This window comes from Macadamia integrifolia, chromosome 3, assembly GCF_013358625.1.
Source record: "Macadamia integrifolia cultivar HAES 741 chromosome 3, SCU_Mint_v3, whole genome shotgun sequence".
Lineage (NCBI taxonomy): Eukaryota > Viridiplantae > Streptophyta > Magnoliopsida > Proteales > Proteaceae > Macadamia > Macadamia integrifolia.
This window is the reverse complement of record NC_056559.1, coordinates 11881731-11908973: the sequence shown is the minus strand read 5'-3', so window position 1 is coordinate 11908973 and position 27243 is coordinate 11881731. Positions and strand designations below refer to the sequence as shown.

General features: G+C 38.1%; 2 protein-coding genes across 2 annotated transcripts in view; both read right to left on the bottom strand.

Moving 5' to 3' along the window:
* Window positions 1-5289: 5289 nt before the first annotated feature.
* On the bottom strand, window positions 5290-7504 carry LOC122074568 (protein DETOXIFICATION 48-like). The gene is made up of 2 exons (XM_042639447.1): window positions 7255-7504; window positions 5290-7162 (listed from the first exon to the last, which is right to left on the bottom strand). The coding sequence occupies exons 1-2, from the start codon at window positions 7396-7398 to the stop codon at window positions 5552-5554; spliced, it is 1755 nt and encodes a 584-aa protein (XP_042495381.1). The 5' UTR covers window positions 7399-7504; the 3' UTR covers window positions 5290-5551.
* Window positions 7505-15952: 8448 nt separating this feature from the next.
* LOC122073852 (sucrose transport protein SUC4-like) overlaps window positions 15953-27243 on the bottom strand; it is a 28336-nt gene continuing 17045 nt past the window's right edge. The window contains exons 2-5 of the mRNA XM_042638518.1: window positions 20670-21415; window positions 18581-18644; window positions 18444-18487; window positions 15953-16246 (exon numbers count right to left, since the gene is read on the bottom strand). Of these exons, the coding sequence (XP_042494452.1) occupies window positions 16088-16246; window positions 18444-18487; window positions 18581-18644; window positions 20670-21415 (1013 nt within the window). The 3' untranslated portion in view covers window positions 15953-16087. The remainder of the gene's footprint in view (window positions 16247-18443; window positions 18488-18580; window positions 18645-20669; window positions 21416-27243) is intronic.

Genomic DNA, 27243 nt, shown 5'->3' with positions numbered 1-27243 from the left:
TTTATAAATTTATAAATAGACTATGAAACAAAAAAGAAGCGATTGGACATTAGACACGTGGCATGTTGCCATCGGTGCTCCTGCATGCAATAAAAGTATGATATTCGAAACAATGCCATGTGGCAGAAAAGTATTCGATTCCCAATTTGATGAGGATGCAGCAATAGCATTGGTAATTTGATTTATCCTCCATGATAATTGACACGAGCCATCTTGAAGAGAGATTCCTTAGAATAAGAACTATGGAAAAAATTCCATCACCTTTTTTTTTTTTTTTATTGTGTGCTTGTAAGATACCAAACCACAGAATTTTTTTTCCCTCATTCCAGAAACCATGTATGCCCCTACTTTGTCAGATAGAAAGTGTACAACTCTATAAATAAAATATTTAAATGAAACCAAAGTTAACCCATAGTCTGTTAAGCCAATGGGTATGTATCAAACCTCGGGTACATCTTCTAATGTTGAAAGAGATTCAGCCTCTTGTTGCATCGATTTGTTCAAAACAAATGAACAAGAGTTGGACTTATGGTCAATGCATTTAACATTCTTTTAAATAACAAACTTGACCACATCGCCGTGAAATCTTCCATGTTGGAGCTGCTGTCTTCCTCTATCATAGTACATTTCAGATTCAGCCCATTAAGACTCAACAATGGCATGATAAAGCTTTGCAAAAAGTTGAAAAGTTCAATTTTTAAAAGGGGTTTGATGAGTTAAAAAGCTGAAAATACAAGAAAAGATTAATAAAGTCAGGTAAATAGATTAGCTATAAAATTTGATGTGCCTAATCTAGGGGAACCCTTCTATCCAATGGTTGGAATGGCCTCATTGTTCTTCCACGTGTCTCTAGCCGATGATCAGTATGACCAAACTTCGCTAAACAAGTCATCTAGCTTGCCTTTTCTCTTGTAGTAGTAGTAGTTAATAATAATAAAAATATTAATATTTACCACTAACGCACTTGCCTATTAAAAAAAAAAAAAAAAAATCAATAAGTGAAACCCGTTCCATAAAATCTTTTTATTATTTTTTTTGATAGAAAGTTCCATAGGTAATGTTGAGGGGGAAAAGCCAACAAGATGCCTTTAATAAAGTGCTTTTTTATAGCGTATTAGCAAAATAGAGCACTAGCCAATAAGGAAGTGCAAGGGAGTGAGTTGTTAGGATCTCAGTATTTTGATCTTGGTAGCTAAAGGTTAGGAAACAATACCATACCAAATAACTTTGAACATCAAAAGGTGGTGGGCAGTACTAATGATCATAACCTAAGATCCTACCAATATCAGACACTAGTTCCATTTGGCCTATTATTATTATTTATTATCACTGTCAGTCATTTCAAGATAATTAATCACACTAGAATTTCATTTGAGATAGTGTGTGATACGAGAGTGGACCTTGGTGCAACAGTGAAGTTGTTTCATTGTGATCATTTTGATTGAATATTCAAGAAATAATCTTTTAGTGAAGCGAGGGTGAGGTTATGTACATTATGATCCTTTCCAAATCCATAGTGGCAAGAGCCTCAAGCACTAAAGTGTGCACCTGCAGATGTTGTCATCTGGTCTTTTCATCCATTGGGATCATTTCTTTTTGCGAAATTTATTATCACTCCCCTACACTTGGCTTATATTTACTAAAACTCCCCTACCTTTTACTTTTTTACTGATACTTCCTCGCTTTTTGATTTTTAGATCTCTTTCTCCCCTGCTCTTTTTAAATGCCTAGATTACTCTTCCTTTTCAGTAGTAACCTATTGCACTTTTTTCATATTGATTGGTTTAAAATATGGTTTGAACCAAACCACTTATAAGTTTTATTTCATCCAATCATCAAGGATATTGACATAGTTGATGTGTCCTTAAAGATATTATTTATTTTTTTATATTTTGTTTCATCTAATCATTAGGGATGTTGTTTATTTATTATTATTATTTTTTTTATCTCATCCATCATCACAAATTTAGCAATCTATTTTTTTTATTGGTATTAGATTTGTATTAGTTTCAACCAATCTAAGGATTAAAAAATAAATAAAAAACATGTGGTACCCAATTGGAACATATGATCCAAAATTATTCTTTTTTGAATTTACAATATCATTGATGATTGGATGAGACAAAACTTGTTAGTGGTTTGATTCAAACCCAATCAATTTGAAAAAAGGTCTAAGAGGTTACAAGTGAAAAAAAGGGTAATCTAGGCATTTAAAAAGAGCGGGGGAAAAAGTTATATAAAAATCAAAAAGCAAGGGAGTATCAATAAAAAAATAAAAGGTATGGGAGTTTTAGTAAATATAGGTCAAGTGTAGGGGAATGATAGTGAATTACCCTTCCTTTTTGTGTATGTGTGTATGTGTAAGTAATCCCATCCAATGTTGAAACTTGTTAAAAAAAAGAAGAAAAAAAAAATCCTTATATAAATCATGGGAGAAGAGTGCACCAATAAAGTGTGATAGAATGATTTTTTATGTAGGAGGACAACAGATCATTCATGTGAAAAAAAAGAGAAGATGCTATAATGTACCCTATAGTCATATAGTGTACCCTCCCTTAGAACCAAGGAGAACCTTTTCTGTAAAACACTGCTTAAAAAAGACGGTATATTGTATAGCCAATGCCCACATATGTGCACATGTCTGTGTTCAACTCAAGCCTTTAGTGCTCCCACAACTATTCTCCTCTTGACATTGAAGTAGATATGTCCAAAATAACATCGAAGGCTACAGAGCTCCACGTTTGCAGACCAGCCTCACTAGTTGGAAAGGGCAAGGAAGTTTGATACCCATGTAATGGTTTAAACAGTAGGTGGATAGATGAGAGATGAATATAGAATTTATAGATCAGATATGGACTGTGTGTGAGAGAGAGAAAGAGAGAATTTATAGATCAGATAAGGGCAGAGAGAGAGAGAGAGAGGCTTAGAACTTCAGCTAAAATGGAAAATGAGAGAGATCTTAAGTGTAAGGCTGTTTTTCTCTTTTATTTTATTGGCTGAATATGTCCAAGGTGTGTCACTGACCAAAGAAGAACCCGGACATGCGGCTGCGTACATGTTTCTGCCCCTTTGTCATTTTGTTTTTTGAAATCACCTCGATAATCAGTATGATAGTTTGGACCGAGTTTTCCTTCAGTCACAATCATCTTTTACCCCTTGACTGAGGCCTTCAAATGGTGTTGAGAAGATATCGTGCTACAATGGAGGGGTACATTCGACCATTCATAGATGGGGGTAGAGAAGTGCAACTGGATCTTTCACCGTGTGGTGAAGGAAAACTTTCTCCTAACAGTTTTCACTATTAAAATAGCATCCAGATAAAATGGGCAAAATCAAAAAATAATAATAAGGTAAAAGAGTCCCTAAGATGGCAGTGGAGGCTACGTCCAGTTGAGGGTGTCAAATTTGGTCTAGAAACGAGAACTGAAAACTGTAACTAGAATCGAAATGAATTTTAGTATTGAATTTCAGAATTGGTTTGGTTCCAGATCCAACATGGAACCGAGTTCCAAAACCAAAACCAAAACCAAAACCTAGCCAAATTTGGATATTAGTAAATTATAGTAAATTAATATATAACAATACTAATAGTATGTTAATACAGTATAATACTAATATACTGTGGTACTTTTAATTTTTGGTTAATAACTGTGGTACTTATTACTAATATTAGTATTAGATTTTATAATATTATAGTATAATTATTTTATTGTATATTATAGTATATGGACCGAGTATGGGAACAAGAACATAACGTGTAAGAACCAAAATTGAAGTTGGCAAGTTTGGTTTGAGTATCAAATTTTAGAACCGATTTAGCTCTTGGTTCAATTCCTGATTACACCAACACTCTTTGGAATTGAACTGAATAATTGATTTTGAATCGATTTATACCCTTAGGTCCGACACCCCTCTCTTTCTTTCTCTCCTCCTCACAATCTCTTTCCTTGAGAATCTTCTTCCTATGGAAAAATATGCAATATGAGAAGTTGTTTCATAGGTATTTTATTACTTAGTCTAAAGTTTTATGAATGTGTATTTTACTTGTAGGAGAAAGTATTCCTTCGTTGGACTTGAACATTCACCACAACAATCTAGGGTTTACAAACCCCTATAGGGTTTTAGTATATTCATCACCAGTAAGCATCTGAAGCCTCACGGTGAACAGGTTTCGTGGTTCAAGGAAACTCTGTCCTCAATTTTATTTATTTTTAAATATTTAATATTGAGAGAGATAAAAGAAATAAAATTAAACTGAAAATAAAGAAGAGCTGGTTGGATTGGGTTGGGTTGGTTCATGGGTGGGTGTTGTGGTGTGGTGTGTGGCTGGTTTGGAGGGTGTGGGAGGAATGGGAAGTACTGCTACGGAAGGGCACTGCTCCTTTTTTTGTCTTCTGAGAAGTAGACAGAGGCAATAATAGCTGGATTTTGTTTCTCAAGTTAGGAGCAGGGGTCCCCCATGACCATCCGAAGGCCAGTTTTACTGTTACTTCTCTACTGCTCATTGTCATCATGCTTTAACGCTTTCTACACAGACCTCTGAGCCCTCTCTCCAGTTTTTGAATTTCGTGTTTCGTTAGAAGCTTTCAGGGTACTTTTCTGTTCTATCTTCAATGTGGGTACTATTGTTTCAGGAATCGGGATAACAAGGTACATTGCTGAAGGACTAAAATAAATATAATAATAATATTTTTTATTTTTTTAGTTCTTCCCAACAGAAGAAGCTGCAACCAGTGTCCTATACACTGGATTTATATAATAATAATAACAATAATACTAAATATTATAATAGTCTAATTTGAAAATTTTAATATGCATGACCAATAGGTTACAGTAGCTATTTTATTCTGGGTCCTCCAGGTTATGGTAACTATTAAGAGAAACATATATATTTTTTTTTGTTGGATTGGGATGTAAGGAAAAAGAGACAAAGAGAAAGCCAAAACATGTACTTTTTTTTCTTTTTTTTTTTGTAATGGAAAGGCAGATAATAATATATGAAAAATCAATAAAAAAGAGGCTTTTTAGATGGGAAAATTTTAATATACTATGAGAGCATTAGAGAACTTAGGAAAGGAAATATATGAAAATGTGAGCTGGGTTTACCAGAAATTGAAAGTGGTGTTTAGCTAATTTCCATTTTGAGAAGTAGTTGTGGCTTTTAATGGAATGAACAACAAGAAGGCAGTAAGATTCCCCCTCTAGGACCCTCCAAATTAATCCGACAGCTTAGCCTTTACAGATATTTCGATCTCTCAAGTCTCCTTAGTGCAAAGGCAAGGGAACCAGTGGGAGAATTTCTTCTTTCTCTGTAAGTATTAACTATTACCATTAGATACAGTAGCTTGAAAACCAAAAGTAGTGGAGGGAAACCCCACCCTCTCTCCTTTAAAAAAACGAAAAGAACAGAAAAGAAAAACCCACCTCTCTCTTTCAAATACAATACTAGTTGGGTCCAATCCAATTCCAATCAATACTTCTCCAATTCCAAATCATTCCTCTAATAAACCCAACCCAACCCCAAAATAAATGAAAAATGATGAAACAACTACTAATTCACAATGACTTTCACTTTAGTAGGAGAAATGAGAGGGTCTGTCTCTGTCTCTGTCTCTGTGTCTGTGTCTGTGTCTCTGTCTGTCTGATCTGTTCCAGTCTCCGGACTCTTCACTGAAGCTGACCTCATTAACCCATCATTAATACACAAAATCTCCTCCAAATTAACCACCTTCTTAACTTCCTTGTTTGATGATGAAACTGAAATGGAAGAGCAGTTAGAAGAAGAAGAAGAAGATGATGATGATGATGATGATGTCAATGAAGTCTGTGTGAGTTGCCTTGCTCTCTCTACTTGCACCACCCAATCAGTGGTGGCTAGCACATACAACATGAGGAGAGCACATGTAGCTTGAGCAGCAAGCAACCCGATCCAAAGCCCAGGAAATCCCATTTTGGCTCCAAAACCCATGAAGATAGCCACAGGCATACCAACCAAATAGAAAGATCCCAAGTTGATATTAGCTCCAGTGGTGGGTCTTGCGCTCCCTCTCAACACCCCACACCCAGTCGTCTGTGGGCAATTCCCCAACTCACACAGCCCTGCTATGGGCAAAGCCATTGCTGTAAGCTCAAGAATCTCAGTGTCATTAGTAAAGAACCTTCCCCACCTGTACCTCATCAAAGTGGTGAACAACATGGCCGCAAGGCCTAGCCCCACCGCGCACACTAGCGACACGATCATGGCGATGCGAGCCTTACCCGGCCGGTTAGCACCAAGCTCATTACCTACCCTTGTGGATACACCTAAGCTGAGAGCTGAAGGGAAGACATAAACCAATGAGGTGGTTTGGATGAGAATCCCCATAGAAGCAATGGTGGCTTTAGGATTGATTAGCAGTCCACACAACATTATCATGAGCTCGTACCACCACCACTCTAGGCACACCGAGACACACGTGGGGACGGCGAGGCTTAGCAGCGTCGACCAGCCTCGCAGACAGTCCATACTAGGCCGCACCCAAGAGTCCCTATACACGCCGGAGAAGAAGACAAAGGCAGCTAAGAGGAGGAAGAGGTTGAGATTAGTCCAAACCATGGCTATAGCCACACCTGCTACACCCATCTTGAGATGTACTACAAGTAAGAAATTCAAAGGCACGTGAAGAAGAACTGAGATGGCTGAGCAGTAAGTGAGGGGCAACGTAATACTCTGAGTCCTGAGATAGATTCGAAGAGGGTGGAGGAGAGAGAGGAAGAAGAGGTCAGGGATGGAGAAGACGATGAAGAGATGAGCAACAGATGAGATAGCTTCATCTTGGCCACACCACAAGAGGATGCGCTTCATGTTAAGCCACATAAAGGATATGGGGACTGAGGTGGTTAAAAGGAGAAGCACTGTTCTCTGAAGGGTTAAGCCTAAGAGCTTCCATTGTTTGGCACCATATGCTTGGCCGCAAATGGGTTCCATTCCCATGGCAAGGCCGGAGATGACAGAGTAGCCGGTGATGTTCGCGAAGCCGATGGAGAGTGACCCACCTGCTAGTTCCAGCTCTCCGAGGTAACCCAAGAAGAGCATGGAGATCATGGCTCTTGAGTATAAGAGGAGACCCGTGAGAACTGTTGGCCCTGATATCTTCCCTATGGCCTTGATTTCCTCCACTGCCTGTAACGTACAAAACAAAGACCAAAGTAAGTTTTAAGGGACTATAGCTATGTAGCTTGTTCAATGGTTGATGGTGTTTATTAGTATTTCACCTCAGAAGTAGTTGGCCATCTATGGAGGTGGTGGTTGTCTTCTTCATCTGTAAGGAGATCTGAGGTTTTGTTGGGATTAAAGAAATGGGTTTTCTTAGGAGAGACAAATGAGGAGGTAGATGATGATGGCTTTTGGTTACACATAGCTACAGTGTCTACCTTCTCTTTTCCTTCTCTTCTGAGTGGAGAATTGGAGAGTGGAGACTTGTCAAAGACTACTTTTTAATGAGATTGGATCAAATTGTGTTTATGCTCCAGTGTTCTTGTTTTTTTCTCTGGGATACAGGGGGGGTATATATACATATGAAGTTGGGCCCTGAAGGGCTAAAGAAGACAGGTGTTGCTATATTAAGAAAGCTATGGTACTACCAAAGAGAAAAGGGAAATTCCTTTCTTTTTTCTCTTTTCAGTTTAAGTAAAAGCCTAGAACTGTGAAGCTGAGATGCTTAGAGCCTTGGAGGTTCATTGGTTAGGAGAAAGTATATATATGTAGAGGACTCTCTCTCTCTCTCTCTCTCCTTCTGCCTCTTTAACTTCTTTCTTTCCAGAGAAGAATGGATTTTATAGGTAAGTGTCTGTGAATGTGAGTACCTGAGATAGAAAGATTTCAGAGTGGACTTGGAAGCTACTCTCTCTCATCTTATCTATAACAGGGGATGGGTGAAAACATGAATGAATGATTGGTGATTTTAATAGTATTTAACAACCCTAGTAGCTAGCTAACCTGTTTCGTCCTAACAAGTTTGGTATTGATAATACCTGCAGCTCTCAAAGGATATTATTCTTTTTCCATCTTGGGGGCTTTCTCTCTAATGGTAAGTTCACTATTTATGATAATGCCATAATCAGTTGTAATCTAAATCTTAATCAAGTCCGGATTAGCTCCTCACGTGGCGAGAGACTTAACCTCTTGACATAGGAACTCTTATCTAAACTACGAATTAGAACATTTAATTAATGCATCATTAATTCGAAGTCTGATACCCATGAACGATGAGATCCTATATACATGAAGGTCTTTATAATAAGATAAAACGTGTGGGACTCTTTATCATCTTTTATGATAGAATGTACTACTGAGGCAAAAGATAATGAAAGCAACTAGCTACCATTGTTCCACTTGGTCTCCCAACACGTGTGCATGAGAATGTTGGATAATTTGCAACCATGCATGTTCCTTTCCATGGCGTTATGGATTGAATCGTCTGTGAAAAGGGGAGCTGCCCATACTGTCCAATTCAAAGAGATGAGATAAACCAATATAAATCCTTTTTTAAGCCCTCTTCTTGTTTGCTTCCTCTTAATTCTTCCATTCTTTAGTTGCAAGTGGGCACAGTTAAATTTATCTCATTGAGTCATTTCCCTTTGGATTCCCATATTTTTAACTAGTGAAGCTCCATTGAGAGATTTGCTTGGGATTCTCAAGACCTTATATAATAACATTCTTTTAACGAATGAATGATTGGTACTTTCTTTACTATTTAACCTCTCTTTACCTGTTTTGTCCTAACTCCTAACGAAGGTTTGGATTGATAAAACTGATAAAAGTATATCATTCTTTTTTCCGTTTTGAGCTTTCTATGATGTAATTTTCACCGTCTGTCAGTTTTAATCTAAATATAGTTTTTTGTTTGTAAAGGAAATAAAATAAAAATGGAATGGAATGTTTTGTAATCATTACATAACATGAATGTGTAACTTAAAACCAAAATATTTTAAATCTTATCATTAATTTTTACTATATTTTGTAATCAAATTCATTGGTAATAAAAATCTCATTTGAAATGTATGATTGCCATCTTTAGTAAGAATTTAAAGTAGTTATTCAATATAAAAAAAAAAAAAATTAAATCTAAACCAAAGCAAAGAATTTTGCAATAATTATCAAACATGATTGTATAAGTAACTCCAAAATATCATTATCAAACATGTTGTCTAACTAACTCCAAAATATTCAAAATCTGAATTTTTTTTTTAATTATTATTATTATTATTATTGGGTAAACAAAGAACTATTCATTGAAACGAGAGGAACTCGTAACTATCGAATTACAAGATTCCGTCAATCACGGAGTGGAATGTGGCCAAACCATCTTACTCGTAAAGGATAGGGCCTTCCTAGCTAAGGAGTCTGCTAACGAGTTGCACCCCCTAGGCATAAATTGGATATCACATTCTATGAAACGATTAAAACCATGGGTTCCAATGCAGAAGATTTCATAGCTCTTACCAATGAGATCCTATCAAGTAGTATTACACAGAAGAAATCAATTATAAACACTAATACAATTAGAGACAAACTTGGGATTTGGATCTGGTGGGTAACTTTTCCATTCACATCCAAGAGGACAAAAATTAATTCATAAGGGAATAAGTTAGTATCCCCCTCTATCTCTAGACATAGGGTCTTCGGCACAACAATCTTATTGTCTTTAGCCATTCTACACAAGCAGTGGTGGAAATCGAACTCTTGAGAAATCTAGGACATGGATGAGGATGAATAAATGAACTAAAGAGAGGAAATTAATGATGCTTAAGAGAAAAGACAACCCAAAACCTAGCAGATAGAGAGAGAAACTTCGTTGCCAGAATCACCCACCTGAGGCACTCAAATCAAGTTGTTGTGTAAAGAGATCAGCCACGAGGGATTATCCATAAAACACTGATGGATCATAGTCGTTTGTGGCACTCAAACCAGCTATATGGAAATTACCTCATTTGCCTATGGCAAAGTGAATAGAGTCTATGATAAAGTATAAATATAGTATGGCTGCCTAGTTGTTGCCTTCCCTAACAAAGAGTGGAAGTGGGTTTTAAATATTTTCAACAGCCAGTCATCCTGCGACATGCTTGGTAAGCTAGCTTTTAGTGTAGTGATTCTTCATATTTGGTGGGGAAAAAAAATAAAAAAAGATAGACTTCATTATCGTGTTCTATTTAAAAAATCTTGGGAAAATATCTCTTTTGAGATTAAAAATAAAATTCTTCATAATTATGGTGTGCACAAATTCTAGCACGAGCAAGAATCTTGCCTATTTGGGTCTTCCTATCATTCTTTGATGTATCATCTGCTAGCATCTTATACTTTGTTTCTTCCCTCCCTCAGTTTTCGTTGTTCTACCCTCCTTTTTATTTTGGTGAAGTGTTCCACCCTCCTTTTGATGGATGTAATTGTTCCCCCTGGTTTTTGTTGCCCCTCCCCCACTCTTTTGCAATGTTATATGGTTCTTTGGTTGGGGACTCTCTTTGTTTTCCCTTTTCTTTGTTTTAACATATTATCCATTCAAAAAAAAAAAAAGAAATACGTCTGCAAATTTTGAGAAAATAAATCAAATCCATTACACAGATAAGGTGGAAATTACATCATTGAGTTAAGGTTGGTGAAATAAGATAGTTTCTTGATCACTCAAAAAGCAATAACTTGCAATAGAAGTACCACATCATTGCTAGGCCTAAAACAAAAAAATGGGTTTGAACAAAAGGCTATATTCGTCCAAAAAAATTGTTACAATTCATTTGAGTCACTCCAAATCTCCCTAAGTCGCCATCTAGCGTCTCTTGCCTGCTTACGCCCATGAGAAGCCCTCAAATGCATACATCATTGGTATTTCATGTCATCTTATATGCTAGCATCTTATTGATCATCAGATTCCCCTCTTTGCATCTCAGACGCATCTTAGTCATTCAACCCGTTTGTTATTGCAACCCCATTCTCTCTACTATTGCTACACCCTCTCTCCCCCCTCCTCAAAAAATTATATTTCCATTTAGGGAAGTGGTTTTCTATCCAGGAGCAAAGACTATGCCAACACTTCCTATATCTATCTCTCTCCTCTATAAAACAAGGATAGAGATGTCTTTTCACACACACACATACACAAAGATGGGAATGCTAGAGTAGGCCATGCTCCTGAATAGAGTTCATTTTCCTTTTCTCTTAAGGCTGATTTCACTTTGACTTCTTCTTATTTGCAAGCAGAGGGAGCCTTTGCTCTACCTCTATGCTGTAAATAATCCTTTTAACCCATCCTTTTGTACTGTTGATTTAGATAAATTCATCATCCTAATGACAGTTGAGTTGAGTTGAGGGCCTTGAGTCAGAACAAATTGAGAGCAACTACACGTGTGTGCATGAAAATGTTGGTGTGCAACCATGCATGTCCCCCACACATTGTAGCATATATCCATGTAATTAATCAAAGTCTATCCCCACGCATATCAATATGTGGAGTGAATTGTCTGTGAAGTGAGCGGCCCATACACTGACCCCCTTGCCTGTCCAATCGGATAGAGTTGAGAGTTAGAGAGTTGAGAATTGAGAGTTGAGATCATACATATATATACACTCTTTTTTCATGCTCTCATCTATTCTCTCCCTCGTGCTTTTGTTTGCTTCCTGTTCTTCCATTCTTTAGTTGCAACTTGCTAGTGGGTACGGTTTGATTCATCTTATTGAGTCATTCCCATAAATTCCAATTTTATTTTAACCATTGAAAACAGTTTTGTGCTCCATTAAGAGATTTGCTAGGATTCTGAACTTTGTAAAATAATCACATCAATCAATTCTCTTCTTCATTAGTGGGTTCTCCAAGAGGGGTGGGGGAGCCTCTCATTTGCAATTGGGACTCTTTTATAAAGTCTCTAGTCAGTCAATAAAAAAATTTCTTACAAAGATACTCTCAATCATAAATATCTTTTGTTCAATTTCTCATGCTATCCTATGATGGGGTTATGTTGGGTTTGAGGAATCAACACAAAATATTATGAAGCTTTGGCTTTGGATTTTGGACATCAATAAACCATCAACCATATGATTTGGACATCAATAACCTTTGTCTCCTTTTCCTCCTCCATTTCCTCCTGGTGGGTCTGTGCTTAAACTACTGAACCAAAAAGGGATTTAGCAGTATTTTTTTAAATTGGGGAGTTGTGTTGTGTCAAATCCAGCATTTATTTGATGGGCTATCTATACATTATTTGTTGTTGTTATCTCCGTTTTTGTGTGGGGTTGGTGGTTGTGGTTGCATTACATCATATGCCATGGGGACCATTTTGATCTGTATTGAATGGGGTTGTATGGAGAACCGGCAGATGGAAGATAGGAGACAACTACGTGCTCCAATTGCATCCATTTAATCTGTATCCCTTCACTCACTACAAGACCCCTCTCTCTCTCTCTCTCTGTGTGTGTGTGTGTGTGTGTGCACTAGGACTTTGGCTGTAACTGTGGAGCAGCAGATAACAGAAGCCCCACGGCACCCCCCTATAACCACCAGGCCTTTATCAAGAAGAGACCCCTTTCTTTTCTTTTTTCGCTTTCACTTTCTCAACAGTCTAATCAACTCATAGAAGGTAAGAATGGGTTTCTATTTGTTTCCTTGCATCAGAAATTATTTCTCTGAAATCCATGAACCCATGTCAGACTCCATGTGTCTACAGCTCATGGGTTGCTATAATTGATACATGTTAAATACTAGTATGCAACCAAACAAATTAAAGAATACTACTATTTATAAGCATAAATAATTGCAATACTCTTCTTTGTGTTCTCTAAATCAAGAGTTGATCCAAGCAGTAATTTTAATGTTAGTTTTGTAAGGAAATGGAGGTGATGACATCTACCATTTTGATCTCAAATGAACATCTCTTGATAGTGGGCTGACCATTAGAAAGCAAATGAACACTACTCTTCTTTATGTTCTCAATAATCCAGTCACTATATGAATGCTAGCAAAGATTAGCAAAGATTCATAAGGATATGGATTATGAAAGGCATCTCCTTTTGATCCCAAAAGAATAAATAAATAAATAGAATGGGGGCTCACCATCTTCGCCAATCGGATATGGTACTGTAACTATAGTGATCTTAAGAAGTACTTCATAAATTGATGGATTTTAGGATTAGGACTTTTATACTGTACAAGAACTGTAGGAACTAATAAGGATGGGTTCTTACTCCAATATCACAAGTATCAATTCCATTGGTCACAAATTATAGGTATAAAAGAGTTGGAATCAACAGTTAAATGGCAACTACAACTTTACAAAAGCTTCAATGGTCTATGTTTTATCTGGTAAAAATTAAGGCAAAAGTTGCTTCCGATGGGCCAACATGATAAGCTCACGGTGTTGCAATTCTGACCATGCATATATAGATATGTCTAAATCATAATTCAATCAAATACCCTTCTTGCATGATGTTATATATATATATATATATATATAAACCAAAAACGAATTAACCTCATGTTATATTTCAGATCATAATTCAATCAAATACCCTCCCTGCATAATGGCATCTTTTTTTTTTTTTTTATCTTTTCTTTTTTCCAGCTGTCTATGTTTTCCATAAATCCACTTGTAATTTCTAGATTTTCAAAGTTTTATTTTTCTATTTGGCAAACTTTTTTGCTGTTCCATTTTGAGATCTTGGAGAGAGTCTTGCTATAAGAGAAGAATGGATTCCTTAGATCGAAAGAACCCATACAGGATGTGGAAAATGCTATACCCCATATAAAAGGACACTCCTATGCTCCAGTGAAGAAAACTACAAACTGATTCTAAGCTGCATAGGTTGGGACCTTGAAATCTACCTGTTCACAAATTTTGGATCACATCTGATCTACCACAGGTAGAAATTCGGCCAGTCTAATCAGCTTACCAGAGTAACTTAATCCAATTTAAAATTAAAACCATACGAATTCCAATTCCTTAAGATCTTACAGCAAAAATCATCAAACGAATATAAAGATTTATTTTTTTTCAAGAATACAAACCGCCTGTGCACAATGACAAGAAAATTCACTAATGTACAACAATGCAACCATGAAGTCCAACCGATTAATCATACAAGGGGAAACAATTTCAGATAAACCTTGCTTTGTATGATGGAGGTGATACATAAGGCTCCGTTTGGTTGCAGGGAAAATTAAAGGGAAGGGAAGTGAAATTTTAAACCCAAAAAATAAACTTTTGCAATCATTATGTCACATGGTTATGCCACTATCTCTATATCATTCCATCTTTGGTTATTAAATTTCATTTTATTTTGCATCTAAATCCCTTGGCTTTGAAAAATAAAGTACAAATTACATTTAAAAATTATTTTGCATGACAAATCTATAATTGTATTCAGAACATGACACCTTTTAATTGCCCTATGTCTTAGGGACAATTTTCAAAAATAAGTAGGAAGTGATATTATCAAAAGATATTATTGTGTTCTACACTAAAAGGACAAAAAAGTAAGATACAAATTATTTGACACCTTAAGGGGTGTCAAGAAGAAAATCCCTAACTAAATATGATATTAAAAAAATATATTTTTTAAATTATATTAGCTAATGATTACAAAAATTCCCCTTTTTGGTAAAATTTTTACTTCCCTTCCTTTCAATTTCCCTTGCAACCAAACAGATCTTAAGTTGACCATCCAAGCCAAATGTCTTATTTCCCATAAATTTTATATTAAAATGTGTTAATACTCCATTCTATCATTGCATACCAAATAATATCAAAATAAAGTTAACATGCTGATATTGGTAAAGAAGCTTCTTTCTATTTTTTTTTTTTTTTTTATCTCTCCCTTCTTCTGTTATTTTACTTTCCTTGAACTATAAAAAGGTAATAATTCAAACTGCACTCAAGATGAAGCATTTAATTCTCTGATAGGCTCTTGTAGAAACCATTACATTGGGGGGAGGAGGTATTGAAGGCACATCAGACATTTTAGAAAGATTCCAATGTTATGAACATGAGAATTTATTCCAATGATCTTATGAAAGCCAAAAAGAAGAAAAATAAAATAAAAATGGACCTAACTTTCAAAAAAAAAAGTGTCAAACCTTTCAGAAAACCCAAGCATTCAGACATGTCCCTCTCAAAGTTTCAATGAGCATAATTTACAAACCAAATCTGTGCGCTTGGTTAAAACCCACGCTCACAGACACGTCCCTATCAAGGTTTCAATCAGCATAATTTACATACCATCTGTTATCCACCAAGCTCATCCACTATGTTTATACACCCCATCGTGTGCTTATAAGATTCCACACATTACTATCAAGCAATTGAAACCACTGATTGAAAATCAAACACAAAAAGGCATTGCTGGGGAGAACATCAATCCATCTCAGTTTCCCCTTTCCTGTTGCCCTATTCGGAATCAAGGCAGCAGCCCATATAAGCCTAAGGCTTGCCCTGATTCCAAATAGAAGAGCAGTCAAGTGGGGTTATGGTGACAATGGCATTTTGCCAGCATTAATGTGACTTTGTGCATGCTTGCATGTGCGCGGTGGTTCGAGTTCTCCTCATTGTTTATTCTCATAAGGTGGAAAAACATTATCATTCGCTAATGTAAGGTGCAGACCATGAGACTCAACCATTTCCCATAGTTCTCCACTGTATCCTTTTCTTGTAAGCATTTCCAAAATGTTCATTGACATAAAAATTCCTGAAAGTGGGCATCCAGAATCCAAGCTCACCACCCACTTTTCTTATTGGATGAGTATGCTGATGCAAAACCTGACACCTCAAGTTGCAACAGAGCACCTTCCAATTGAGTGATCAATCACCGAACTATTAAAAATCTTTCCTAGATCTTTTTGTATTTGTACTGTATCAAAAGTGCAAAACTATGTTTATCTTTATTGTTGTTGTTGTTTTTTTTTTTTTCCTTTGGTGGGGATGGGGGTGAGAATCCAGATAATGAATTACTTTATTCATCAGTATATGAAATAATAACTATTTTACAAATTTTTCCAGTATCGGTACTGTTCTGCTAATCATGTTGATTAGAATAGAAATTTCGAAGTAAAGAATACTAAACAATACCTTATACCATGGGCCTAGGCTTTTGACCACGAGATCGAGGAAGAGCCAATATGGCTATAAGTCCACTGGAAAAAGCTGCAACCGCTGCCACAGCAAAGGATGGTGAGTTCCCACCACCAAATAGCTGATCTAATGGCCCACTTCCCAGGGATACTACTACCTGATTTCAAACACCAGACTCTCATCACTTCAACAGCTAAAACGTAAAGCAGCATGCTGAACAATGCACCAAGAACAAACGAAGAAACCTTCAACACAAATACAAAGAATGCCAAAAGAAAGTTTACAAGTTTTCTCCCTCACATAAAGCAAAGTAACTATGTGCCCAGAAGGTGAAAAGCATCCATAAGCCACAAAGAATGAAACTTTGAGCAAGCAACAGATAGAAATTGTAATGTGATACTTTTTGGCAACATAATCACTTCCCTCTTGGGTTTGAGCAAAGAACCATTCATTGTTAGGAAGACATAATTCCCATCACCCAAAGTGTCCATATTAATCATAGTTCTCACAAAAGATATTAGATGTAAACTTTCTTTATCCAATATGAAAATAAGAAAATCAAGCACCAGCACCAGCAGAATGGGCTCCCATGCACAAGTTCAAATAAAGACACTCTTTTGGAAGGCCATTATCACAGGAATTCCTCATACAGAATCTTTGAACTCAATAAAAGTTTCAAATTGTTGATCAGAATACCAAGAATATTGCTTCATATGGAACCTTTCGGGATATGGTCCCAACCACCCCAAGCCCTTCTACCCACAATCATGTAAAATGTGAATAATTTGGGGAATTTTGTGGTAAACTGGATCACATTCCTGAGGATGTCGTCTGGAACAATTCTTTTTTGATTTTTTAGTGTGCTGAAAAACACAGGCCTGGAAAATTATAAGATTTTCTCATATTTTCTTGAGTGTGGATTGCAGAAAAATGAGCAGGTTTTAGGCCATTCTTATTTGATATGTTGAGTGCTTTTCCCTGCATATCTCATAATGAAGTATGTCAAGAACATGCTAACACACATGAACATGTTAAATAAAAAATGAAATACATGAAGTAATGTACAGATACACCTGATACATCCTACAAATGAAAACAATTTCCTTTCCATTTCTTTATGGAGAAACATGAGGCACAAGTACAGCTTCGGTATTCAAAAACCAAATATAGCAGTGCAACTCATGCAAAATTTGGGTCTTGTTGGCTTGGAGGTCTTATCTTGTATACGATTTACATTAATGTCATGAAGTATGGGCATACAAACTCAATCTTTAAGTCATTTTGCATTACAAGCAGCACTGCAGCCATTCGATCACACACTTCAAGTGATGTATAACTTCAATAATTTTTGTTTTGGTGGAAAATGTTAAGCACACTTAAGTAAATTTTAGCATACATGTATCGTCGGGCTAGGGTAGGTCAGTTGCCCAAGGCCAGGACTTAATATCCAGGGAAGTTTTGGGTTAAGCTCAACCAAGTATTCCATGGGTTTACATAACTTATTAACCTGATTTATACAGTTAGTAACAACTTTTCAGGAGATCTCTAGTTCAAAAAAATAAAAATAATAATAAGCTAATTTTAACTTTCTAATAACTAAACCCATTTCCCTAGGCTGATGATATTATTTAGCAGCTGCCTGAAAAGGACCCATTTATTTAAGTGGTGAAGGATTATCCCTCTGTACCTATTTCTGGCAGGTCAAATATACAAGGTGAGTGCTTCATATTTTTTTCCTCAGGGTAAGTAAGATGAATACTCTATATTAGAAACTTTGGGTGCACTACTGCAGTTACACACCTTTGAACAGTAGGGGCATCTTTACTAGAGAGTTTGATATGGCAGATAATAGATTGCAAGTAAAAAATATTCCTTGTATAAACCAAAAAAATGGTTTTTTTAACTGCAAAAAATATGAAGTAAGAATACTGAAGTCTAGAAAGTAGATGAACCACTCCAAGCTTACACATACATGAACGCCAAATCACGGTTTTTGCCCCCCCCCCCAAACAAAAAAAAAGCATCCTAGCAGTCTACATCAAAGGCTCAGCTCACACCAATCTTCCTGTATGTGGGACAAAGGTGTGGCATGACATGAAAATTAAAAGCCACTTATGGTAATTTATCAACTTTCAGTAGCAGGTAGTCAATGCCTACTATATAAAAAAAGCATTAATGAGCTCTCATTAAAAAAATTCCTACTAGTATGCTTGCAACCATATGAATGCGCCAGATTATTTTGAGTAGGACAATAAGTTGATGTCATGTTGTTTAGCCAAAAAATTGTCCTGCATCAGTACGAACAAAGGCAATGCTTTGTGAACAAAAAGAAAACATAACAGACCATGACTAACCTGTGGGATCACAATGGCTAAATTCAGAACACCCATTGATAAGCCTGCAATATTCCAACTCCCAACAATGACAAAAACAGTCTTGAAACCTCATCTCATAAAGAAGTTCAAAATTAAATAAGTGCAAAAATAAAGACCTTGGCCAAGTCCCAAAGACTCTATACGTGTGGCAATCATAGCATAAGGAACACTGTATGTAACCTGCAAGAACACATTTAAAAGACCACAAAAGAAGCAGTCAAACAAAGATATTAGACATGGCCAGGGAACAAAAGGATACTAAACTCAATATGTCTGCATATTCAATATCTATTTCTTTTGCACAGAGGAAAAAATCAGATCCCATCATTTGGTACGGAAAGTTGATTTTAGAAGTCGTCTTGGAGATGTATTAGGAAGACACTAAAAGGCACTGAATACAATTAAGATACAATCAATACATGCAAAGCTAGTGTTTTTAAGCACAATACACCATAAATAAGCAAGAAATATTGATATATAATCACTAAAACATGTTGCTACCAATCAAGAAGATTCAAATGTCTTTCAAGATAGCATCACAAGCTTACTTAGCATATGAACAATAAAACATGTTTTATTATTTTCTTTTTTCAATTTTAGATTATTTGAAGATTAAAAAAAAAAAAATCATATTCATACTCTTTTTTTTTTTCAAATAATACAACAAAATTCAGAGGATTGCGAACCAATTGAACATACATAAATCAATCAAGAACATCATATATTATTTATTGAAATATTTATCCAAAAAATTACACATGATTCAGGAAACAACAACTCAGCCTTATCCCAACTAAATGGAATTGGCTACATGGATCTGATCAAAGACTATTATTCAAGAAACAAAGAACCTAAAAAACTAACCTAATTATACTATTTTTTTTTCTGAATTAAGAAGTAAAAAAATTAATAAAATAAGAATCATCAAATATTTTTGGAATTCACCCAAGTCAGAGATCCATGCAAGACTGAAACATATAAAATTTTCAACCAATTATCTTATATCTAACCTATATAAATCTAATACTTTTCTTATTTTATGTATTTTTTAATTTCTAGAAATTAGCCAAAATTTTAAAATATTTTGTAATTGAAATTCCAATAGGATGTAAAAAGAAGCTATACAATTGATAACACAAAACTCGCGGCAATTCTGTAATTATGTTGAAGTTCACGATCCATAAGAAAGGTATGAAAAGAGTCTAAGATGATTAAATAAATATTCTTTAAGGGGAGGGGCTTTCTAAATCGAACTTCGAAATAAGGGCTTTTTAAATATATATGTTATATTTAATTGCAAAAAATAAAAATTTATAACCAAAACAACCTCCTCCTTCGATTCAATCCAGCACGCTCAATGCTGAACCAAACCAAATGTTCGAAATTTAAGAAACAAAATGAAATGATTGTCGAAATTTTCCAAAATATAAGACAATAATTAAATCTTCGGTGAAATTTAGCTGAAATATTTATGTTTCGGCAGGGGCAAAATGGCCTAAAATACCGACATTTCAGACCTTTAACCAATCAACTTCAAAATTTAGGAATAGCTTCTCTAATCTTAGTCCTCTTAGGATGAATAGGTACAACCCAAAACAGCAAATAATTCACAGAATCACAAGTTGGCAGAAACAGCAAAACTCTGGTCTGTAACTCAATTCAGATCTTCTAGCTTATTTAGTTTTCCACTTCAAATTCTACACCCTGGGTCACCCTGAGTAGAGATCCAATGCATAAAGTCTCAGGCTGATCCAAGGAGAACCGGATGAAATCCGACAAATCTTCTTAGCCCAAAACTTATGCTAGAACCAGAGCACAACAATGTTTGCAGTGTGTCTCAATATAGGGGTTATGGATCAAACCGCTCCCATGTTTCGGTGGTGTATCATAGCAAGAGGAAAAAGTTTGATGTGTATCGTACCGATAAGGTCGATACGTATTGATACTTGACACCTTGCAAAAATATATGCTGGAATTTACATGTCCAAAAAAGGAATGGACCAAGTTTTTGGCCGTGAACATCCCAAAGACCAAAATAAAACATTAGGTAAGCTCCTCTGCATATAGAAGTACACCAATAAGTACAGTATAATTGTGCCACAGCTGAGGTTAGACAGGCAAATTTAATGGGAAACAAAGGCATTACTTTTTTTTCTCATGGAAATTTAAAACAGACCTTATGTCAAAGAAAATGTGGCAACTTACTGCTAATGGAGCACCAAGAACTGTAAAAACAACAAGTGCAGCAATTATAATGCCATCAGGTGGAAAATCATCTCTGGTGAACTCCATATTGGCCGCCAAAAGAGAAATAATGAGCATTGTTACAAAGCACAAGGACATGAGAATGTTTGAAATCCCCCAGACAAGGCCAGCACCCCACTTCTTGCAGAGTTTCTCCATGACAACAGAAGTCAATCCCAGAACAACAGAATTCAACATAAGGCCAAACGAACCCATTGTTACTCCAATATGATAATTATTCCCTTCACCTGGCTTCCCTCTGTATATCTCTCTGCCCATCCAGTCAGTATCAAAGAGAAGAAATGGAAACCATCCAATCCATGTGAGAGCAGTAACGATCAGAATTATCCAAATTGGTCCTGTAAGGTACCTAAAAGTACCAAACATTTCCCAAAGAAAAGCTTCTTGGTCATGGTGGGACTCATTTGGCCTTTCATCAGCAGAGTGTGCAAACCTATTGCTAGAACTTAGAGGCAGTTCCTGGGCTGCTGAGATGCTCACATATGTAGTGAAGGCAATAAAAGCAATCGCAATAAAAAAAGCAGATTTAAGATTGGCACAGTTAACACTGCACGAAGAAGTGACTGTGAAGGGAAAAACGCTGAACCAGCCACCGTAGGATCCAGTAGCAAAGCCAAGGATGTTGCCAACAGCCATGAACAGAGAGAAATATGCATTTGCTATGCGAGTCCTCCTCTGATCCTTCCCTAAAATAAAAAATTTACACAAAAACAAGGTAAGTTTTGTTTTAGTTGATAATATTCATTTTTTGCCATGGATGGAGCAAATCATGGTCCAACTGTTGGGATGTGGTCTAAAATATGTTCTCAACAAAGAGATGGAAAGCAAAACCAGATACTTGATTTGATTTTGTGCAACCTAGAAATATTGTAAACTTGTTGCTTTTACTCCAAATCACCAAACCATTTTTTATTTGCTTTTCATAGCAACAAGCAATGCTGTTTCCATTTCATAGTTGGGATTTTTTATTTTTATTTATTTATTTATTTATTTTTTAAATAAATATAAACATTTAGCCAATTGGGTGTGATAGATGATGGTACTAACAATCTCAAAACGGGAACAGCATGACATAGGGCCATACAGGGATCAGCAATCACCATTGGAAGAGTCTGCAAAGATCTTCCGGTTCAGAAACATCCCTGAGAGGAAGATTCTAACTGTATACAATTCATTACCTTCTTTCATATAATAAAAGAAAAAAATAAGATGCTGGAATCTTTTTATCAGGTTGTTTATTAATCTGGAAAATTTCCTAGATGAACCCAAATCACCATGTGACCTGATATTCTGCTTACACATGTAATTATCATCATTTTCTGCTTACAAATGTAACTACACTTCTGATGCCGCATATTATATTTTTGTTGATTTATAGATTTGACGCTACACTTCTCTAACAGTTCAAGCTTTTAGATGAAACGGTAGCAAACATGGAGATCTACCTTGGAGTCAAGACAATAGCGGGATTAACGATAAGGTGGAGTTATGGAGATCTACCTTGGAGTCAAAATGTCTTAAGATAAGTACAACGAAAACGGAACATAAGGTGTATAACTTTAGTCGCAAAGGGACAGATAATGAAATGGAGAAACCCGAGAAGAGGGAGATACCACAAAGTGACTATTTTTTATATCTAGGGTCAACCATAAACAAGGAAGGTGATATAGAAGATGATGTTTCTCATAGAATTAAAGTAGGATGGATGAAGCAGAGAAGTGCATCCGAAGTGTTGTGCGATCGACATATCCCTCTTAAGCTTAAATATAAAGTTCCACAGAACTGTCACAATACTAGTTTGATGTATGGGGCATAATGTTGGGCAGTCAAGAAGGGTAACATAAATAAGCTGAGTACAGCTGAGATAAGGATGTTGAAATGGATGTGTGGCAAAACTAGGAGAGATATAGTACGAAATAACCTAGTTAGAGTTGATTTGGGAGTTGTCCCGATTCAAGACAAGATCTAAGAATGTCATTTAAGATGGTATGGTCATATTCAATGGAGGTCTCGGGATGCCCCAGTAAGGAGGGGTGGTGAGCTCCCGCCCCCAATCCCCCCTTCCTCCCATTCTTGACCTGTTATGCGCAACCCCCCCATGCGGTGTGCCCCACTGGCATCCTCCAACCCCTCTTGCCTATTCCTCCTCCACGCTACTCCTCCTCCCCTGTCGTTAACCCCAACCCTTCAACCTCCTCTCCTCCTTCTCTTCCTCCCTCTTCCAAATGCTTCAGCATCTTCCCCCCTCCCTACAGACAAGTCTTGGGTCTCTATTGCCTATCCCTCTCCTTTCCTCTCCAGAGAAGGCCATCCTATGGTCTTCGTCCCTCCCACCATCATCGATGAAAAAAAGGCTGGTTTATGCCCCACGGGTCTTCTGGATTCTGATATTAAGAAATGGAAATTGTGTGTGGTTGGTCATTTTATGGGCAGCAAGCCCCCTTTTGGTATTGTCCAAGCTTCCCTTTCCAAGCAATGGAGGCTTTCTGGACAAATGGACACCTTCATGCTCAGAAATGGGATTTTCCTATTCAAGTTCGCTATTGAAGCTGATTCTCTCTTCGCTCTAGAAGGGGGGCCTTGGCAAGTGGGTAATAAGCCTATTTTCCTAAGAAAATGGGATCCCTTCTCCAGCCTCAGCAAAGTAAACTTCAAATCTGCTCCTATTTGGGTCACCCTACCCAATCGGCCTCTTCATTATTAGGGAGAAAAAGGGTTAAGTCTGGTCGGCTCTATAATCAGCAAGCCGTTATTCTCTGATCATCGCACTAAGCTTATGGACAGGCTTGGATTTGCCCGAATCTGTGTGGATATCCCTACTGATGAAACTCCTCCCACCTCAATTACTATTGTGGAAGAATATGGATTCTCCTTCGATCAGCCTATGCACTATGATTGGTTGCCGCCTCATTGCGCCTCTTGCAAATCGTTCGGTCACTCCATGACAGCCTGCATTCCAACGGTCCTCCCTTCTGGCCATTTGGAACCCCAAGATGTTGAAAATCATATAACCCCCCTCCCTATGAAGCAAGATCGCCGAAAAAACCCTGCCATCGCCGTCGACACTATAAAATTCGTACGCCTCCCCTCTCTATACACACTACCACCACTGTTATACTTTCTGACCCATCATCTCATCCTATTTCCTCAAACCTTGTTAACCCCTCTCTCCCTTTAGACTTATCTTCTCAGCCCACTTCTGACCCTACTATACCTCTTCAGCCCATTTCCATCTTGGGCCTAGCCTCCTCTTTGGTTAACCCTCCTCAGTCCACTAACATTCCTTCGTTGCTTGCCCAACCCACCTCCCCTGTGGGCCTTACCTCCAAGCCTTCTCCTGGCCCATCAGCCTTATCTTCTCCCAACTCTTTTCACCTAAACCCATCCACCAACAAACCTTCTCCAAAGCCGACCCACCCACCTGATCCACCTTTAGACCCCTCACTTAGCTCGACCCACCCCATCTCCTCTCCTCCAACTCATAAACTCCCCGACCTGCCTCTGCCTTCTCCTTCGCTTAACGGTTTGTTTCGAGAATCGACTCACCTCATAGCCTCGCGAGCTGCTCTTGCCATGGTTCTCACTGCTACAGGTGACCTACGAGCCCCTCTCACTGCTTTTGGAGTCCCTCCGACTCCTCCTGACCACAATGTTTTTTCATTTGGTGCCCTCCTGGCTCCCGTGATACCTTGGCACCGTGACAACTTCTTCTCCGTTGAAGGACCTACAAGTCTCATCTAATGAGGAAATTAGGTCTACCTCAACTATTTCTTTAGCCTCTTCAGTTGTTGCTCAATCTTCCTCTGTTGTTGCCCTGCCTTGCGATCTCCCCACCCACTCTACAATCATAACATTGATTCCTGCCTCTCCGCCAATCCCAATCTCTATTGCTTCTCTGTTTGTCCCTAAGGCCCAGTTCACTGATGTTTTGCCCCGATGTTGCCGCTACCTTGCGGGCTGCCCAACCACTCTCCAATCTCAGCGTTGATGCCTACCATTATGCCTTCCTCTGCTGATTCTTTGTCGGCTCCCTTAGGCCCTCTTATTGGCTCCACTACTGCGCCTACTACCGATAATCGTATTGAAGAAACTAGCTCCCCCCTTGCCACTGCCAGCTCCTCCAAGAATATAAAGCGCCCTAAAGGCTCCCGGCCTACATAGGTTTTTAAGCATTGTACTAGGGCCACTTCATCAGACCGGCCTCTAATGTCTACCTCAACCCGGCCGCCCCCATCAAAGAGTATCGCGGCATAAGGGAAGCTCCTGTTCCTCCTCTGTTGGTCACCGGCGAACCTATTCTAGCTCCTCAGAGCTTTTTCTCCCAACCCACAACCTTCTTTATGGCCTTTTGGACCATATGGTATGTCCAAGGCCTCAAAGCCCTGGCTAAGCAAGCCTTTATTAGATCTCAGATTAGATCTTCTAGATCCCCTCTCTGCTGCCTCCTTAAGACCAAAGTCCTGGAGCAAATGCCCCCCCGCATTATAGCCTCCATAGCTCCATCCTGGTCCTTCCTTGCCAATTTTTAATTGTCCCAATGGTCGGATTTGGATCCTGTGGAACTCCCCTTTTTCTCCGCATCACTTCCCTCACCTCCTCTTCCCAGTTCATTCATCCCTCCATATCTAACCTCTTTGGGTCCAACTGTTGTCTCTTCTCTATTATTTATTCTCTCAATCAAGCTTCTGAAAGACTCCCCTTATGGACTAACCTTTGATCCATATCCTCCTTTGTGATTCCTCCCCTTGGGGGATGGTGGGTGACTTTTATGTTGTCTAATTTGGCCACAAAAAACAGGGATGGGGTCCTATTGACCACACTTCTATAGAAGATTTCAACAACTATCTTGAAAATATTGGCATGTTTAACCTCCGCTGATCTGGTGCTAAATTTACTTGGCCAAATCGTCGAAGTGGGGTTGACAGGGTCGCTTTGTAAGATTGACAAAGCCCTTGTTAATGAAGTGTGGCTCTCTTCTTTTCCCTTATCCCATGCCACATTTGATTCCCCTTCCATCTCTGATCATTGTCCCATTTCTCTCCATACTTATCCTTCTTCCACCTTTGGTCCAAAGCCCTTCAAATTCTTCAACATGTGGACCCTTCTCCACCCTGATTCCTCCCCTCTTGTTTCGGAAGCTTGGAGTATCCCCGTTCATGCCTTCTCCTCTCCTCTCATTGTCTTCTCCAAGAAGCTTCAGAACGTCAAAGCTGCCCTCAAGCTTTGGAATTCTAGGTGCTTCAGTAACATCTCTGACAGAGCCTCCTCCAACTTGAGGCTATTCAAGCCAGGCTCCTTTTGGATCTCCATAACTAAAATTTAGCTGAGGAAAGATCTGTCTCCCTTGAGCTTTCCTTGCTACTGTCCCAAGAAGAGAGTTTCCTCCAACAAAAATCCCACATCAAATGGTTGGAGCTTGGAGACTCTAACTCTACTTTATTCCACCGCACCATCAAAGGTCGGAATAATGCGAACTCCATCCCCATTATCATCTCTAGAGACGGAGTTACTCTCTAGAATCCTGCTAAAATCAAAGTTGAAGCCTCTTCCTACTTCTCTGATCTCTTCAACCCCCCGTCCCCTTCCTCCCATCCTCCCCTCACCCCTCCTCCCTCCTTGATCAACAAATTCATCCCTGATCACCTTGTTCCCACTCTTCAAGCCATTCCCTTTGATGAGGAAATCACCCCTACTGTCCTCTCCCACAAAGCCAGCAAATCTCTTGGGCCGGATGGTTTCAACATAAACTTCTTCTCCTTTTGCTGGGACATCATCAGGACAGATCTAATTCGGGCTCTTAAAAGCTTCTTCTTTGATCACAACCAAATCAATAGTGTGAATCAAACCTTCCTCTGTCTCATCCCCAAATCCGATGGAGCCTCTTCTATGCAGGATTTCAGATCCATCTGTCTCTATAACCTGATCTACAAATTCATACCAAAATTCTGGCCAACCGCATCCAAAAAGTTATTGATTCCTTAGTTAACCAAAACCAATCCGCCTTCATCTCTGGTAGGACTTTGCTGATAACATCATCTTGTGCCATGAGATTGTTTAGGGCAGTCCCATGGATCGATAGCCCTTCTTAAGATCGATCTCCATAAAGCTTTTAACTCTATCTGTTGGGACTTCATCTCAAATGTCCTTCTCCAAATGCCCCTCCCCCCTAACTTTGTCTATTAGATCCTCGCCTACATATCTACTCCCCGTTTCTCTGTCCTGGTGAATGGTAGCCCCGCTGGCTTCCTTCATTCCTCTGTTGGAATTCGCCAAGGATGCCCTCTCTCCCCTTTCCTCTTCTCCCTTGGCCTTGAGGTCCTTTCTCAATCCATCCAATCCTCCACCGACCTCCACCTCATCTCCCCCATCCCGAAATGCAAGCCTCTCTCCCTTACCCACCTTGCTTTTGCCGATGATCTCATGATCTTTTCTAAATCTGATCATTAAAATGAAATTACAATAACAATAAAAAAAAAAAAGGAGAGGAGTCTTTATGTCTCGTTACCGAGGACCT

Bases quoted from the DNA above. Each gene is read 5' to 3' on its own strand.
- LOC122074568 (XM_042639447.1), bottom strand. From the start codon at position 7,398: ATGTGTAACCAAAAGCCATCATCATCTACCTCCTCATTTGTCTCTCCT. The intron at 7,163-7,254 runs GTGAAATACTAA...TGTACGTTACAG, and splicing joins GATGGCCAACTACTTCTGAG to GCAGTGGAGGAAATCAAGGC.